General features: G+C 32.9%; 1 protein-coding gene across 5 annotated transcripts in view; it reads right to left on the bottom strand.

The window, feature by feature from the left end:
• The window catches only part of TTK (TTK protein kinase), a 40,710-nt gene that overhangs the window by 8,221 nt on the left and 15,507 nt on the right, over window positions 1-16,982 (bottom strand). For 3 of the 5 annotated variants that reach the window (XM_006926360.3, XM_025042701.1, XM_025042702.1), the window contains exons 12-18: window positions 12,234-12,370; window positions 10,776-10,902; window positions 8,968-9,057; window positions 4,932-5,089; window positions 4,648-4,799; window positions 3,498-3,622; window positions 2,429-2,509 (exon numbers count right to left, since the gene is read on the bottom strand). In XM_006926360.3, the coding sequence (XP_006926422.1) occupies window positions 2,429-2,509; window positions 3,498-3,622; window positions 4,648-4,799; window positions 4,932-5,089; window positions 8,968-9,057; window positions 10,776-10,902; window positions 12,234-12,370 (870 nt within the window). The remainder of the gene's footprint in view (window positions 1-2,428; window positions 2,510-3,497; window positions 3,623-4,647; window positions 4,800-4,931; window positions 5,090-8,967; window positions 9,058-10,775; window positions 10,903-12,233; window positions 12,371-16,982) is intronic. The other 2 variants (XM_015600604.2, XM_025042703.1) reach the window with 1 other exon arrangement.

Raw genomic sequence — 16,982 nt, forward strand, 5'->3', positions numbered from 1 at the left:
AGAGCTGAAAATAAAATGCATAGAAGAAAACATAGGAACTAAACTCAAGGACTTGGATTTAAAGAAGATTTTATGAATTTGACCTCAAAGGCGAGGGAAGTAAAAGCAAAAATAAATGAATGGGATTACATCAAACTAAAAGGGACCACATCTGCTCAGCAAAAGAAACCGTCAACAAGGTAAAGAGACAACCATCTGAATGGGAAAATATATTTGCAAGCAATGCCTCTGATAAAGAAAGGCCTAATATCCAAAATATACAAAGAACTCACACAACTCAATAATAACAAAGAAACAAACGATCCGATCAAAAAATGAGAAGTGGACCTGAATGGACACTTCTCCCTAAAGGACATAAAACGGCCAACAAATACATGAAAAGATGCTCAACATCGCTAGCTATTAGGAAAATGCAAATCAAAACCACAATGAGATACCATCTCACACCTATTAGAATTGCTATAATCAACAGGACAAGTAATATCAAACGCTGGAGAGGATGTGGAGAAAAAGGAACCCTCACACACTGCTGATGGAATTGCAAATTGGTACAGCCACTATGGAAACAGTATGGAGGTTCCTCAAAAAACTAAGAAGTGATCTACCATATGATCCAGCAATCCCTCTACTGGGTATTTACCTCAAAGACTTGAAAACTCATATTCGAAAAGATATTTGCACACCAATGTTCACAGCAGCATTATTCTCAGTGGCCAGGACATGGAAGCAACCAAAGTGTCCTACAACAGATGATTGGCTGAAGAACCTATGGTACACATATACAATGGAATATTACTCAGCCATAAGAAGAGATGAAATACTGCCATTTGCAACAACATGGATGGACCTTGAGATAATCATGCCAAGCGAAATAAGCCAGACAGAAAAAGTTGAAAATCACATGATATCACTTATATGTGGGATATAAACCTAAAAGCAACAAAAGAACAGGACAAACAAACAGAGACTCAGGGACATGGACAATGGACTAGTGGTTACCAGAGGGGAGGGGGAAGGGGGAGGTGGGAGATTGAAAAGTAAATAAGTAAATAAAGGTAATAATTACTAATTTAAAATAAATAAATAAGCACTGAGTTAACAACTGAAAAAAATCTAAACCCTACATGCAACTTAAAATAAATCTTATTTTAATGTAAAAAAGAAACAATTTTAAAACTGAAACTACAAATTATAGAATTAATGGAAGTAAGAAATATTACAGGAAAACCTGGAAGTGGAAGCTAAAGTAAAACTCAGTAAAATTCAGCACTAATATTTTAATTATAAGAATACTAAAATTAAATTAGCACTTATTCAAATCTAGAAGCTAGGAAAAGAAAACCTAAAGGGAATAAAGATAAAAGCAGAAGCTTATTAGAGAGAATTAATTAATTCTATGAAAATAGAACTAATAAATAAAATCAAGACTCTTTTCTTTAAAATTAACAAAACCATGGCAAGTCTAATTAAGTAAAAGAAAAAAAGAGGACAACAAATCTAAGTATGAGAAGAAAAAGGGAAGTGAAACAGATATAAAAATAATTTTATAAGAGAGACTATTAGGCAGTTATTTGAAAAGGTTTTTAGCAGCCACAATTTCTAGGAAAATATATTTGGTAAATAAAAGCACATTTATTCAGCAATTATTATGAGCTGGACGATGTACTATTATATTCTTTCTCACTTACACCTTAATTACTTTTAAAATAGATATTGTTTGTAAATTAATTTACAGATGAAGAATCTAGGCAAGTTGAAAAGACAGTTAATGAAGAGGCAAGATTTATTACTTGAATCCTGTCCTTGGACAACAATGTGTGCTTGTATCCGCTTGGTTACACTGCTATGGAGAAAGGATTAGCTTGGGAGTTGGAGGCATTATTACAGGCAAAATGGGTCCACGAGGCACTAATGAGGCTAACACAAAGCTCACTGAGATGATGAAATAAGGTACATGGGAAAATAGCCAATGGCAGGCCAGGAAAAAGTATATTCTAGAGTTGTACTTGGAAATGTAGTATCCACAAGTGAATAAGTGGTATGAAATAAAATGTAAGAATCACAGAAGAAACAAAATGACACTTCAAAGGTTATCAATTCTGTTATTTAAGGTGTCCAAATCAGAGCTAATTTAGTCCTAATTTTTTTTCTTTAGTTTTAAAACTCAAGAAATATCTAGGTGCATTTCTTGTAGGAGCACACTGTGAGGCATCGCCATATTAAAAGCATAACATTAAAGAACAATCTCAAACCAAAGAAGAAGGGTGAAATTAAATCCCACAATAATCTCTGTAATGGCCTGTAATCTCTGTAATATATTAAGTTTTAAAACTTAAAATAACTTTCAGTTATCTGTTAAGTGTATTCAGAGAATAGAATATACCCTATTGATACAAGGTAAATGGGATGTAAATAACTTTTATAGTACCTTTGATTTGGATTTTCCATTCTCTCTTGAGGAAGACATATCTTTGATTGCTTCTGGTGGCATATAATTAACTGTACCAACCTGTTTGCCAAATCACAGAAAACACAAATCAATGAAAATACCTCATTCTGCTTTAGATTTGTAAAAACACAAATGCCAGAGTCTTGGAAACTTAGGTAATTACAGATTTCAGTAATATATCTGAAAAACTCAAACAACAGCAATATTAAGACATAAATTTCTTCATAACTCCAGCAAAATAAATTGGGCTCATAATCAGCAAAGTGGCTCCTTTCAGAACGCTGAGTTTTTTCTGTGGTTATGGTAGGCAACTACCGTAAAACTGTCCAGGCTAGAATTATATTAACAGAAATAAATTATGAAAGAATCGATCAATCACTCATTCCTGTGTTGGAATAGACTCACAATGCTTTTTAAAAATCAACCAGCCAACCAACAATCTACCTTTTCTCCAAATACTCCCTGAGCCCATATCTGAACTGAGATGGGATGCAAGTTTTCACAGTAGGATGATGCCAATTTTAAATGCATTATTTTATTCTAAAATTCAGCTGAGTACACTATTTATTATAGTGCTTTGAATATGAAAGCCTACTTAAGAATTTTTTTTTTCCTAAATGTAACTGATAGGAAAAGCCTTACTTCTCTGGAAGAGTGAAATAATCTTACCTCATGAACAATGCAAAACATGTAACTGCAATTCCTTCTTTGGCTGCTACTGGAAAACTCTGAGACCAAGTTTTGGGTGAATTTTAGATAATGAATGACCAAGATGATTTCCAAGATAGGTATTACCGCTTCTCTAACTCAGCTATAGAACAATCATTCAAAATTGCTGGATATATTTCTACTGGATCTTGACTATACAAATTTGTATTAGTCATGGTTTTGATTTGTTTTTGTAGTTAAAGTACCCATTCTTATAAAAAAGGTTCGAGTCATTTAATGAGGTAGGTGAAGATAAAATCCCCATTAGCAAAATAATACTTCACAGGTTAAAAGAAATTAAATTCTACTGTGTGGTAAGCAACCATTCATTAAGTCTCACCTGAGAGTCTTTAACAATACTTGTTGTATCTGGTTGCATTTGGTTTGCGATACCAAAATCAATTAGCTTTAGCATTCCATCAACTATCAGAAAGTTAGCAGGTTTCAGATCACTGTGAACAATTCCTTCAAAATAAAAATCCATTATAATGTTAGACAATGTAAAACATTGTAAGTACAAAAAAATTCACAATCTACTGGCCAAACGGATTCCTTTAATTAGTCAATCAAATTAAATATTCATTTTTAATACAGTCTACAAACATATAGCACCTGCTATGTGCCAGGCACTATTCTAAGTTTGTTGCTTGTATTGAATCATTTAATCCTTATACCAATGTTAGGGTAAGTACTATTATCCCCATTTTTAGGTGAGGTACTAAGGCAAAGATTTTAAGTCATTTTTTCAGTGTCACAGGGCCTAGGTGACAGTGCCATGAGATGAACCCAAGCAGCTGGCTTCAGAGTTTATACTTAACCACTGTAATTCGCCACCCATTAGAGAGCATTGTAAATTACACTGTCAGATGGTGAGCCCCTCATGTTCCTGACACCTCCATCCCTATAGCCTTATCTTCATCACTGGTGAATTCTTTCAACTTATAAGAAGGGAGACATGAGGAGACAAATTACGATTATCCAGGTTAATAGTTATTAAAAAGGATAAAACAAAGGTAGAGAAGCCTAAAAAGAACCAAGTCCAAGTAAAGTAAAAAACCAAGCCAAAAGATAAGGCTAACAGTTAAAAAATAAATAAATAAAAATAAAAACCAACTCTCACACAAGGCACTTCATATAAAAAAACTAGAATGAGTGAAATATCTTAGATTTTTAGGATGCCTGAACCCCAAAGTCTCAGATCTGCTATACTCCAAGTATTCGAAGATTTAGGATTATGAGACTGCATTAATATTGATAAAGATACATTTTGTATTTACGGATGTGGAACTTGTGTTCATGCTCTATCTTCTCTGGTTAACAGTGCTTTAAAGAAATGATTTTGTCTCTTCATCTTTAAATAAATTTTCAAATATTTAGTTTATTTAGTCTAAAGGTGACAATAACCAATATCTTAAAATTGTAGGTATATTTCTCTAAGATGACACTATTAATGAATATTTTAACTTTACATAATAGAGATTTTAAAATACCATGTTGATGAATTGTGTAAACTGCCTCCAACATATTTTTCCAGTAACTCTTGCGTTCCCATGGATTAACGGATTTTTTCTTCTTAAGCCAACTATTAAGATCAATATTTCCACACTCCATTACCATGTAGATGTACTGGTCTGTGATTTCACTACCATTAAAAACAAATAAAAACAACAAAACAATAAATGGTTAGGTTATACTATTAAGACTTATTAGGTATTTATCAGAAGAATTATACCTCCAAAAGTTTTCTTTTAAATTAAAAAAAAAAAAGTCTTACTAATCATAAAGTCGAATGATCTTATCACTGTGTTGTTGTAGTTTATTCAAATAAGCGATTTCATTCCTGTAACTATCAATTGTTTGATTATCTGCTTCTTCTAAGTTCACATACTTTATAGCATGTATCTGTTTCTTTTCATTCAATACCTGAAATACCTATATAGTAGAACAAAGGGAAAAGTTTAGAATTGTATTAACACAATACTAAATTTATTAAGACAGGTTAAGGAATACTGATATGAATAATTAAAAATGTCTGGGCTTATTTTGAGTATAGAAGAAAAAAACATTTTAGGAGAGTAAGTAGTACATTCTCAGCTACCTATGACAATGGGCTTTCAGTAACTCAAAGGCATAAACCCTAAGTCTCTATATCAATATATGAGAAAGATAATATAAATTTCATATATGTTCTGCTGGGAAATTACCTAAAGAAAAAGACATTCTATCTAGGGAAATAGCCTAAAGAAAAAGACATTCAGAAATCTTAAGGAAGACTAAAGGCTGTAATAAACAGTCAATTTATTTCAGTTAGTGTTTTTCCCATTGTGCCTGAAGTTGACAATTTCATTCATGTGGTAAACAGAGAATACTTAAAAATATGTACTAATTGTAAGCTATCAGTATACTTAGTTGTGAATAGTAGATTAGGTCTAATTTTCAACGTCAATTTTATAGGAACCAGATCCTGTAAGCACGTCGTCAGATTTCTAAGATCCAGGTCAAATTACTGCAGCTATAATGACAGCCAACTTCTAAGCAATACTAATGGAGATTATACATTTTGAAAAGTATAAGACACCGCTAATGTGTCTAATCTTCAGCAAAAAAGCAAAAGGGATGGGGCAAGAATTCAAACACAAAATGCCAGTGTAAGCAAGGAAAATTAGACTCATTTATCTCTTTAACATGTTGAAGTAAACATCATTTATTTAAAAGTCATTTAACCTTGACAACCCGGCAGATGCTGGCAAAAAATGAGAAAAATGCTCGTATATATCAGGTTCATGCACTGCAACTGCACTAATAAGGAGAACCTATTAGGTTGTCAAGTACAGCTTAGTTACTTTAAAAATTTTAAACACAAAACAAAGTATTACTAGGTTTATTTACACACATAGCAAATTAAAGGGGGGAGGGGCATAAAACAATGATAGGTCAAGAGTCAGTGGAAAATAGCAAGGAAATAGATAAAAATAATTTTAAAATAGCATTCTGTATAAGGTAAACAGCCTTACAAATCTCAAAGAATTGAGATATCTACCATTCTGTTTTAACACAATAAATATGTCGTTAGTACCTACCATACAGGTTTGGAAGGATGACTGAGATGATGTGTTCGGAGTGTAGCAAATGTTAGTTACCACCATTAAAGACAATTAGGACAGAATAAAGTGGACATTTAAAAACAGATTTAAGTTGTCAGGTATATCAGAAAGATCTGCAGGATATTAAAACTATATAATAAGATATCAAAAAATTTGAACAAATGAAACTTTTAAATCAACTTTTTGCATTTGTATGCTTTTACTCTCCTATTACCTCTGCTCTGACAAAACTCTTGTTATAATAACTGATGAGGTAGATTAGGTAGCCCTTATTTCCATTTCACACAGAAAGTGTCAGTTATAATTTGTCAGTTTTTATGAGAAGTTAATAAAAGAACTACTAAGGCCGGTGGCTTGGCCATCCTATGAATGCCCCATGACCTTTCTAAACGCTCTTAACACAGCGTAAGTTGGTCACTGCCTACTCTCTAGAAAGAAAATAAACAGTGTTAGTTCCATAAAGTATGTTTTTTTCCCCCAAGGCATGTTGATTTTTCCAACTCCATCATAACTGAATTAAATAACAATAATTTAATCACATTAAGAAAGTATGAGCTGGTCATGGCTTTATTGCTTGGCCCTTGACTTAAATAAGATTATGCTCTTATAAATCTTTATTATACTCCAAAGAAAAAATATCTAAACACTGTTAAAATTATTCTACATTCTCTGAAGATAAGCCACTAAATAAATACCTTTCCTTGACACTATTAAAATATAGCTAAATAACTAATAATAAATATTAACCAAATAATTTCTATTAAAGCAACTAAATCAGGTAATTCAAATATATTGATAAAAATCAGTTGCATTATCCCTTTATCGCCATGCCTAAAATTTGAGGCAAAGGAAAGAATAAAGGAAATGCATACAGAAAAGAAACTAATATTATTGAAAACTTGCTATTTATGGTATTGTACGTACCTTATTCATAATTAGTTAACAAGATAGTCTTAGCTGGCTTAGAAAATTAACAGTAAAATTTAAAATAAACCTAACAGGCTTCATTTCATATCTCATCCTTAACTTATAACAGCAAAAGAGCTGAGGAGAAACAGTTCATTCATTCAACAAATACTTTAGTCTCCCTTATGTTTTAGACACTAGTACAGATTAACAGAACAAATATCACTGAGCAAATCAGACAAACATCCATATGATGATGGAACCTGTATTCAATCGAGGGGGATATAAGCAACAAACCAAGTAAGTAAATTACAGAGCATGTTAGAAGATGAGCTACAGAGAAAAAGCAGGAGAGGGGAATGGAGCTCATGAGTGATGGGAAGTGGGAGATACGGTTTTAAAGAGAGTGAGGAAGGACTGATTGAGAAGACACTTGAGCAAATACATGAGGATATGTGGAGGAAAACTGACTAATGTTAAAATCGACCAGGAGAATAAGGACTAAGTCAATGAGACTGGTTAAAAGGCTATTGTAATAATCCAGATGAAAAGATGGTAGTTGCCTGGGCCAAAGTGATAATAGTGGAGGTGGTAAGAAATAGTCAGATTCTGGATATACTTTGAGGTAGAACCAACAAGATTTGCTGATTGGCTGGATATATGTGTGAGAATAAGTAGACTCAATGATGACTACATGTTTTTGGCCCAGCAATTGGAAGAATGAAGTTGCAGTTTACTAAAATGGGAAAGCCTATGGAGCGAGAGTTATCTTTGGAACATATTAAGATTTAAATATCTAGCAGACGCCTGAGAAGAGATGCTGAGCAGTCAAAGTGGACATACGAGTCTGAAATTCAAGGGAAAGGTCTGAGCTGGAAATATGTCTAGGAATTGTCAGCATATATCTAGTATCTAAAACCATGAGTTGAATAAGAACACTAAGAGAACGAGTTAAGAGAGAGAAGAGCTCAAAGACTGAGCTGAGGCACTGCACCATTGAGATCAGGGACATGAGGAAGACTGAAAAGAACAACTAGTTGCAGAGGAGGAAAACTGAGACATGTTACGTGGAAAAAGAAAGTTTCCGTGAGAAAAGAATAATCAACTATCCCGAATGCCAAGTAACCCAAAATCAAAGCTAAGAATCAGATTTGGCAAAAATGTGGAGCTTATTAGTAATCTTGATAATTATTTTAGTGAGTGATGAAGGTAAAAAATCTGACAAGTGGATTTAAGTGAAGATAATGAGAAGAACTGATGATAGTAAGTTTAGAGAACTCTTTTGAGATGCCTTTCACTCACAGAATTAGAACCATATAAAATCAGAACTCATATAAATTTAGGAAACGATCTATTCTAATTCCAGAAATTCATGTTACTAAACTGTTTTTGAAATGAAAAACTCAAAACATAATCCGTTAGTCAAAAAACTTGCTGATTAGTCATATTAAACAACCTAAGTATATTATTTATATCATGATCCTGACTTTCAGAAAGATTTTTTTGTGATAATAACATAGCTGTCATTTGCCACCCTTAAGTCAAAGTTAATGTTATTTAGAGAAGAAATTAGGAAAAAGGACATTAAGAGGGAAGAACAGGGAATTGGAATTAAGAGATGGGCCTAAGAGATACATCATTATCGGGGAGAGGAAATGGAGCAGGGGCTGAGAAGGATTTTTTTGGTTGAAGGGCAATATAGCTCCCTAAAAGTTAAGAAAGAGACCAAAAAGGTAAAAAGACAAAGAAAGTTAAGTTTAAGATATTTTCATTTGTTTCTTAAATATTTAAGATACTTACCTTACTTGAACCTCCACTTCCTATCTGCTTCAAAATGGAATAAATTCTTCCTTTCACTGAAATGCATTCGTTTGAAGAGGATGCTGAAATCTAAATAATTAAGACAAAAAAGATTCAAAGGGTCAAATAATATGCCTGAGAAACTAGCTTACATTTAATATCATGAAATACTTCCAACTTTGAAATCATCTTAAATTTTAGTTAGATATTAGTCACAATTATTTTAAAAAGGGAATTTACATACTTTAGTCAAAGAAATAAACTTATTAAATTAATATACAGACAAACATCTAAGGTCTTCCCCTCTAACTTGCCTTTACTTAACCTAAATACATAAATAGAAGAATTGGGGCTGGGGGGTTAATAACCAACATATAAATTCTTAAGCTATCACTTTTCATCTTTATCTTTTTCTTACACAAACCTCTTTACTTGCATATTTATATATATATAACACACAAATTTTCTCATTTAGCATTACATTATAGAAAAACAGTGAGCTAAGGTTCTAAGAGCTCCAGAGTCAACTCGACAAATGCAAATTTCAGCCATGCTCCCTTTCTGCTGGGTGATGTTCAACAAGTTACTTAATTTGAACCATAGCATTTCCTCAGCAGACTTTCAACTGATCTACTATATGTTCCCTTTCTTCCCTTCCCTTATGCTAGAGCTCTCTGTGGACCTATAAAAGCTTTGAACAGATGGAATGGAATGAGAGGACTTATTCTGAGCTGACAAGGAAGGTGAAAACACAAAGAGCACCTGATTAGCCTGATTAACCAAGCTGAAACAAGATCTGAATAAATCTCAGTTCTATTTTTTTTAATTGTGGTAAAATATATATAACATGAAATTTACCATTTTAACCATGTTTAAGTATACAATGCAGTGGCATCAAGTACGTTCACATTGTTGTGTAACCATTACCACCATCCATCTCCAGAACTTTTCATTATCTTATATTGAAACTATATCTAGTAATATTAACTCCCCATTCCTCCCTCCCTCTAGCCCCTGGTAACCACTGTTCTACTTTCTGTTATCTAACTTTCTTATCTCTTGATTTGTTTAATTAATTACTTATGGGTTATTTTTTTCTTGCTGTTTTGTTATTTAAATAATAATTGCTGCTATTTTTATTATTTACTAAGTACCAGGTTCTGTTTTAAGATACATATATGTGTGTGTGTAACATATGTTTATATATCATACAGCTGGTAAGGAGTGAGGCCAAGATTCATGGCCAGGCACCTCCCTTCAAAGCCCATCCTTTCTATCAGTATTAAGCTGTCTCTCAGATAGTTATTAGAAACTAATTTTAGTATTTATGTCAGGAGAGTGTCTAAATTAACTTTTCTACAGATGGCAATGCAATCGCCTCACCAGTAAAAAAAATTCGTTTATAATTTTTAAGTGTTATAGTATATTCTAGTAACATCTCATCTTGCTATTCTGATTTTTTACAAAAATTTACCTGTTTATTCAGCAGCCAATGAAATGAGGCTGCTCATTAACAGCTGGCTTAATTAGTTAAATGAAATAAAAAGTAACCTTGATTACAAAAGAAGTTTTATCTAGCTATTCAAACTGGGTCCTCTGGCCCAGTTATTGAAAAAAACTTCATTAGCTTCTTTAATAACTAACCTGTCAAAGTCAAGAGGTACCCTTATCAGAAAAGAGTTTTGCTTAATGGAACTAAGAATTGACAAGTTCTTAAGACTTTTCCTAACAACTAGATACTGTAATAATAAAGCCTTTGAAATTGATCATACCTTAACACGTACTATCATAGATAAAGCTTATCAAACCTGTAAATTTTGAAGTGGAGTAACAGGTATTTGCTGCTGTTGCTGCTGGAAATAGGCAGGTTGGTTATAAGGTGTTGACAACTGACAAGCAGGTGGAAAGTCATTCTTTACAACTGGAGTTCTAAAACTAGGAAAGATAGTTTTTTAATTTAAAACATTAAAAAATTTAAAAACAAGAGTCTAAGTTAGTTTTTGTGTGATTTTAAAAGATGGACATAAACTTAAATCTGTCACGTTAAACAGAACCCAAGCCAGTTTTCATAATACAGCTGAATTATTTATCCTAGATACACCAACACAAGAAATTTGTTTTGGGGAAATTCTTTCTGAAAGTAATTTTTGTTCCCAGACCTCCCACCCCCTCAAAAAAAGATCCTTATTTAAAAAAAAATCAGATGGCATTTGAAATATGAAGTTGGGGTTATTTTATAAGAACTTATCCAAGGCAAAGGTCAGCCCTATGGCTGATCACAGGTTTTAAGAGTGCTTTCTAACAATAATGTTCTACAGCAGCCTGCCAGAGATATCTGAACGCCAAATTACATCAGGGAACTTAGTCTTTGAGCTAAATGCCGTTCAGTTCACATTTATGCTTTTGCTTGTCTTATTTACTATTGTCTCCTCAGTACCTAGAATGGTGCTTGGCACAAAGTAGTTCTACAAATATTTGTTGACAAAAAGTACGCTAATTTCACAAGAAATAACTGCATTATTATTGTAGTTAGCAATCATTCTTTAAAACATTCTAAGTATAATAAAATGAGGTAATATATAGTAGGTAGGAGACTAGGTTATAAAATTTCTAAGACCATTTCTAATTAACATCAAAGATTACATTATGAAAATGAAAAGCAAAAGACATCATGGATTTAAGTTATCCTCTAAGACGTTAAAAAATATATTAAAATATAGCCACTAGTTAAAGAATATGATGTGTCACATCCATTATTTCCTTTCTTTGAATATCATTAATTTACATTCGCACCATCCCTTGTTTCCTATTAGCACCAACCATCCAATTCCTTTACTCATCCCTCATTCCCATCCATTCATCTTATACCTCTGAACATCCCCAGAACTGTCACCTGTAAACAATCTCTCAGAAACTATCATATTTCAATTAATACCTCATTTGCTATAAAACGTATCTACCCTTTAGCTCTAAGAATGTAACCTTAAAATCTCTCCCAATTACAGAGAAGTATCAAAGTTGCAATGCATGATTATCAAGAAGTTTTGCATACTCAGAGTATTGAGGTTGTAGGTACAGATTACAATATAACAGAGACTTTCACAACAGTCCTTAAAAATATATTGCAGCCACCTTCTGCTCCCCTTTTACAGATGAGAAGAATAGTATGAATTCAAAAAACTTTTAAAGGATTCAACTCGAGATCTATTTGGCCCCAAAGCTCATGTTATTTCTATTACACAAAGTTAAGAGCCATAAGTAATTACCAGCTCATGTAATCTTCCAAGGCTCTGCTGCTGGGTGTCTTACAAACGGATTTTTGGTCAGTCTTTTTAGGTATTGATATTGGCGGTGACTGCTTGGAAACTAAAGAAGCAGGTTGATCAAAAGTGGTTTGTTTCTGCTAAAACAAAACAAAAATATCACTTCTAAAACAAATAATAAAAATATGAAATACAAAGCATGCTAAAATAAGTAGACATATGTATTCCAGACTTTCAATAACTTTTTGATATTGCTCTTTCTAAATTCTAAAGCCTGTTATATTCTGCTCAAAGGGATTACAAGTAGAAGGAAAGCACACAGTATTGTTTAACAAAACAGGATCTAATGTCCTCGCCCTTCAGGTCTATTGTAACCAGTATTGAATTTTTATAAACTAAATAAATACCCTGTGCTTCTAAAAACTAGTCTTTGAACAATAAAATCACATTCTCCACTTATATGTTTATGGGGAAAATGGCCAAATATTAATTAGTTAGCATAATTTGAAATAGCAAATACCTACCTAGTGTTCTTCATAAGAGACATAATGTTTGTAGAATTTATCTCATACAAATTCCAAAGCACTGATGAACATCCTCCACAGGAAGGATAGGTAAATTACAAAGTGCAGGCTGAATCTGGCCTGCCACCAGTTTTTGTAAATAAAATTTTACTGGGACACAGCTATGCTCATTTGTTTACATACTGTCATATGGCTGTTTTCATGCTATAATGGCAGAGCTGAGTAACTGCAACAGTGACCATCTGGTCTGTAAAGCCTACTAACCTTTTACAGAAGACTTTGCCAACGCCTGTTCTACAGCCTCTCAACCAAATACAGAACCAAATTTTGTCTGAATGGTATTAGTAACTGAGCACTCACTACTGTCTAAGGAGGTTCATTTCAACTTGGGTACAGCTTTAGTTATCAGAAAGGATTCGTAGATGTTTAGATTAAGTCAGTTTCTCTATTATAATTTTAACCCCCTGGTCCATGTTATGCTCTTGAGAACCACAATGGATAAATCCCTTCTACTTCTTACATTTTTGTCCTTCAAGTTTTTGAAGATAGCTAGCATGACTGTTATTGTCTCTTTTCCTAGATAAATTTTCTATTTAATTTAAGATTTCCTCATCTATATTTGGTCAGAATGGTATTGAGAAACTGTCGTAGTAAGATTATTCAGCAAGGAAAGTGGAAATATTGTAGTCATAGAGTGAGATGTTTGCATTTGAGATTCTAAAGATCAGAATTAAGGATATAGGAATGGGCAGCTAAGTTGAAATTAAGGAAATGGTTATGAAGGAGAAAGAAGTTATGAATTTGGAGGCTAGGTGTAGGACTAGCAATACATAGGGGTATAGAAGCCATGAAAAAAAGATGATAGCTGTTGGTTTGAAGTAAATTGAAGTGATTCAGAGCCTAATAATATCTTGAAGGAATGATGGGGAGTCATTAGATGTTTAGAGATGATAGCAATGAGCAAGAAACAGGATGGTATATTCAGAAAGCAGAAGCTTCAAAAGGGCAGGGCTTTTGCAAGAGAAGAAATGGTCTGGACATGGCAACAAGAAGCATAGCTGTAATGCAAGCAAGATGTGAGACAAAAACAACCTCCACTTGAGAGGGCTGCTGGAGAGAGCAACTCCAAGAAACTGCCTAATCTCTTTATACCATTCAATGGTTTTTGGTATATTCACAAGAGTGTGTGATCATCACTATTTAATTACAGACTATTTTCATCATCCTAAGGAGAAACTCCACATCTGTTTCCACTCACCTCCATTCTCCACTCCTCCCAGTCTTAGTGGCAACCACTAATCTTTCTTTCTACGGATTTGCCTATTTTGGACATTTCTTATAAATAGAATCACATAATATATGGCCTTTTGTGATAGGCCCCATATTGTTTTCAAGATTTATCTATCTTATATAGCACTTATCAGTACTTTACTATGTTTTATTGTTGAATAATAAAATAATAAAATTAAAAGGACCACATTTTGTTTAACTAACTGATGGATATTTGGGTTATTTCCACTTTTTGGCAATTATGAATAGCTGCTATGAACATTTATATGCAAGCTTTTCTGTGGATATATGTTTTCAGTTTTCTATATACCTAGGAATTGCTGGATCATATGGTGACTCTGTTTAACCTTTTGAGGAACTGCCATTCCATTTTTTACATATCTTACACCATTTTACATTCTCATCACCAGTGTGTGAGGGTTTCATTTCTTCACCAACACACTGTCACTTTTTAATCACAGCTGTCTTAGTGGATATGGAGTAGTATCTCACTGTAGTTTTGAGTTACATTTCCCTAATGACAAATAAATGGTTTTAAATTCCCTTACCATGTTACTGAATTACAAGATTCAAAAGGAAAAAAGAGATGCTGTTTAATATGATCCATGATTCAACATGTCAGGATTCATCTCCTTTAATATTTGTTATCTACTTCATTACTTAAAACGGTGGTTCCCAAAGAGTAATCCAGGTAAAGCAAAGAAAGGGTGGTCTCCAAGACCTTTTTAGGAGATCTGAGGGGTTAAAACTATTTTCTTAGTCATACTAAGGCATTATTTGTCTTTTTCACTTTCATTGTTTTTTGAGTATATACTGAAGTTTTCTGAGGCTACAAGGTATATGATAATAAAACAGACTGAATGCAAAAGGAGGTACAAGAAATAGTCTTCTGGTAAGCCAACCATTAAATAAATTGTACAACAATGCCACTCTCCTCTCACTACAATTATCTTGTTTTGAAAAATACTTATTTTTCAGAGAGAATGTAACTCAGCATAATAAAGGTCATATATGACAAGCCCAGATAACATCATACTCAATGGTGAAAAGCCGAAAGCTTTTCCTCTGAGATCAGTAATAAGATAAGAATGCCCACTCTTGCCACGTACATTCAACATAGTATTGGAAGTCCCAGCCAGAGCAATTAGGTAAGAAATAAAGGCATTCGAATTGGAAAGAAAAAAGTAAAACTGTCCCTATTTGCAGATGACATAATATTATATATAGAAAATCCTAAAGACTACACCAAAAGACTGTTAGAACTAACAAATTCAGTAAAGTTACAAGATACGAAATCGACATGCAAAAATCTGTTGCATTTCTACATTTTAATAATGAACTACCAAAAATTCACAAAACAATTCCATTCATGATTACATCAAAAAGAATAAAATACTTAGAAATAAATTTAACCAAGCAAGTGAAAAACCTGTACACTAAAAACTGTAGACATTTATGAGAAAAATTAAAGATGATGTAAATAAATAGAAAGATATTCCATTCTCATTGATTGGAAATATAAATATTGTTAAAATGTCCATAATACCCAAAGCAATCTACACATTCAATGCAATCCCTATCAACATTCCAATGGCAATGGTATTTTTCACAAAAATATAACAATCCTAAAATTTGTATAAAACTACAAAAGACCTTGAATAGCCAAAACAATCTTAGGAAAGAAGAACAAAGCCTAAAGTATCACTTCTCTGATTTCAAACTATTTTATAAAGCTATAATAATCAAAACAGCATGGTACTGGCATTAAAACAGACACATAGATCAAGGGAACACAATAGAGAGTACAGAAATAAACCCACAAATACAAGGTCAAGTAATTTATGACAAAGGAGACAATAATATGCAATAGGGAAAAGAGTATCTCTTCAATAAATGGTGCTGGAAAAATTGGACAACCACATGCAAAAGAATGAAACTAGACCACTATCTTATACCATGCAAAAAATTAACTCAAAATGGATCAAAGACGCATGTAAGACCTGAAATCATAAAACTCCTAGAAGAAAACATAGGTGGTAAGGTCCTTTACGTAGGTCTTGGTGATGATTTTTTGGACCTGACACCAAAAGCAAAGACAAGAAAAACAATAAACAAGTGGGACTATCTCAAAGTAAAAAACTTATGCATAGCAAAGAAAATCATCAATAAAATGAAAAGGTAACTTATTGAATGGGAGAAAATATTCGCAAATTATGTATCTGATAAGGAGTTAATATCCAAAAATATATTAAAAATTCACATAACTCAATAACAAAAACAACAATAAGAAAAAGAATCTGAATAAACAATGGGCAGAAAATCTGAACAGACATTTTTCCAAAGAAGACATACAGATAGATATATGAAAAGATGCTTAACATCACTAATCATTATGGAAAAGCCAATCAAACCACAATGAGGTATCATCTTACACCTGCTAGAATAACTATTCTCAAAAAGACAAGAAATAACAAATGCTGGCAAAGATATGGAGAAAAGGGAACACTTGTGCACGGTTAATAGGAATGTAAACTGATGCAGTCACTATAAAAACAGTATAGATGTTCTTCAAAAAATTAAAAACAGAATTACCATATGACACAGCACTTCCACTTCAGGGTACTTATCAGAAGAAAATGAAAATACTAACTCAAAAGATATATACACCTTCCCTCAAGTTAACTGCAGCATTATTTATAATAGTCAAGATATGGAGACAACCTAAGTATCTAGTGATGGATGAATGAAGAAAATGTGATGTGATACACACACACAGGAGTATTATTCAGCCTAAAGAATGAAATCTTGCCCTTTGCAAAAACATGAATGGGCCCTGGGAGCATTATGCTAAGTGAAACACCCAGACAGAGAAAGATAAATACTGCATAGTATCACTTGTATGTAAAATCATTAAAAAAAGCTTACAGATTGTTGTTTG

Source organism: Pteropus alecto, unplaced genomic scaffold, assembly GCF_000325575.1.
Source record: "Pteropus alecto unplaced genomic scaffold, ASM32557v1 scaffold7, whole genome shotgun sequence".
NCBI classification, from domain to species: domain Eukaryota; kingdom Metazoa; phylum Chordata; class Mammalia; order Chiroptera; family Pteropodidae; genus Pteropus; species Pteropus alecto.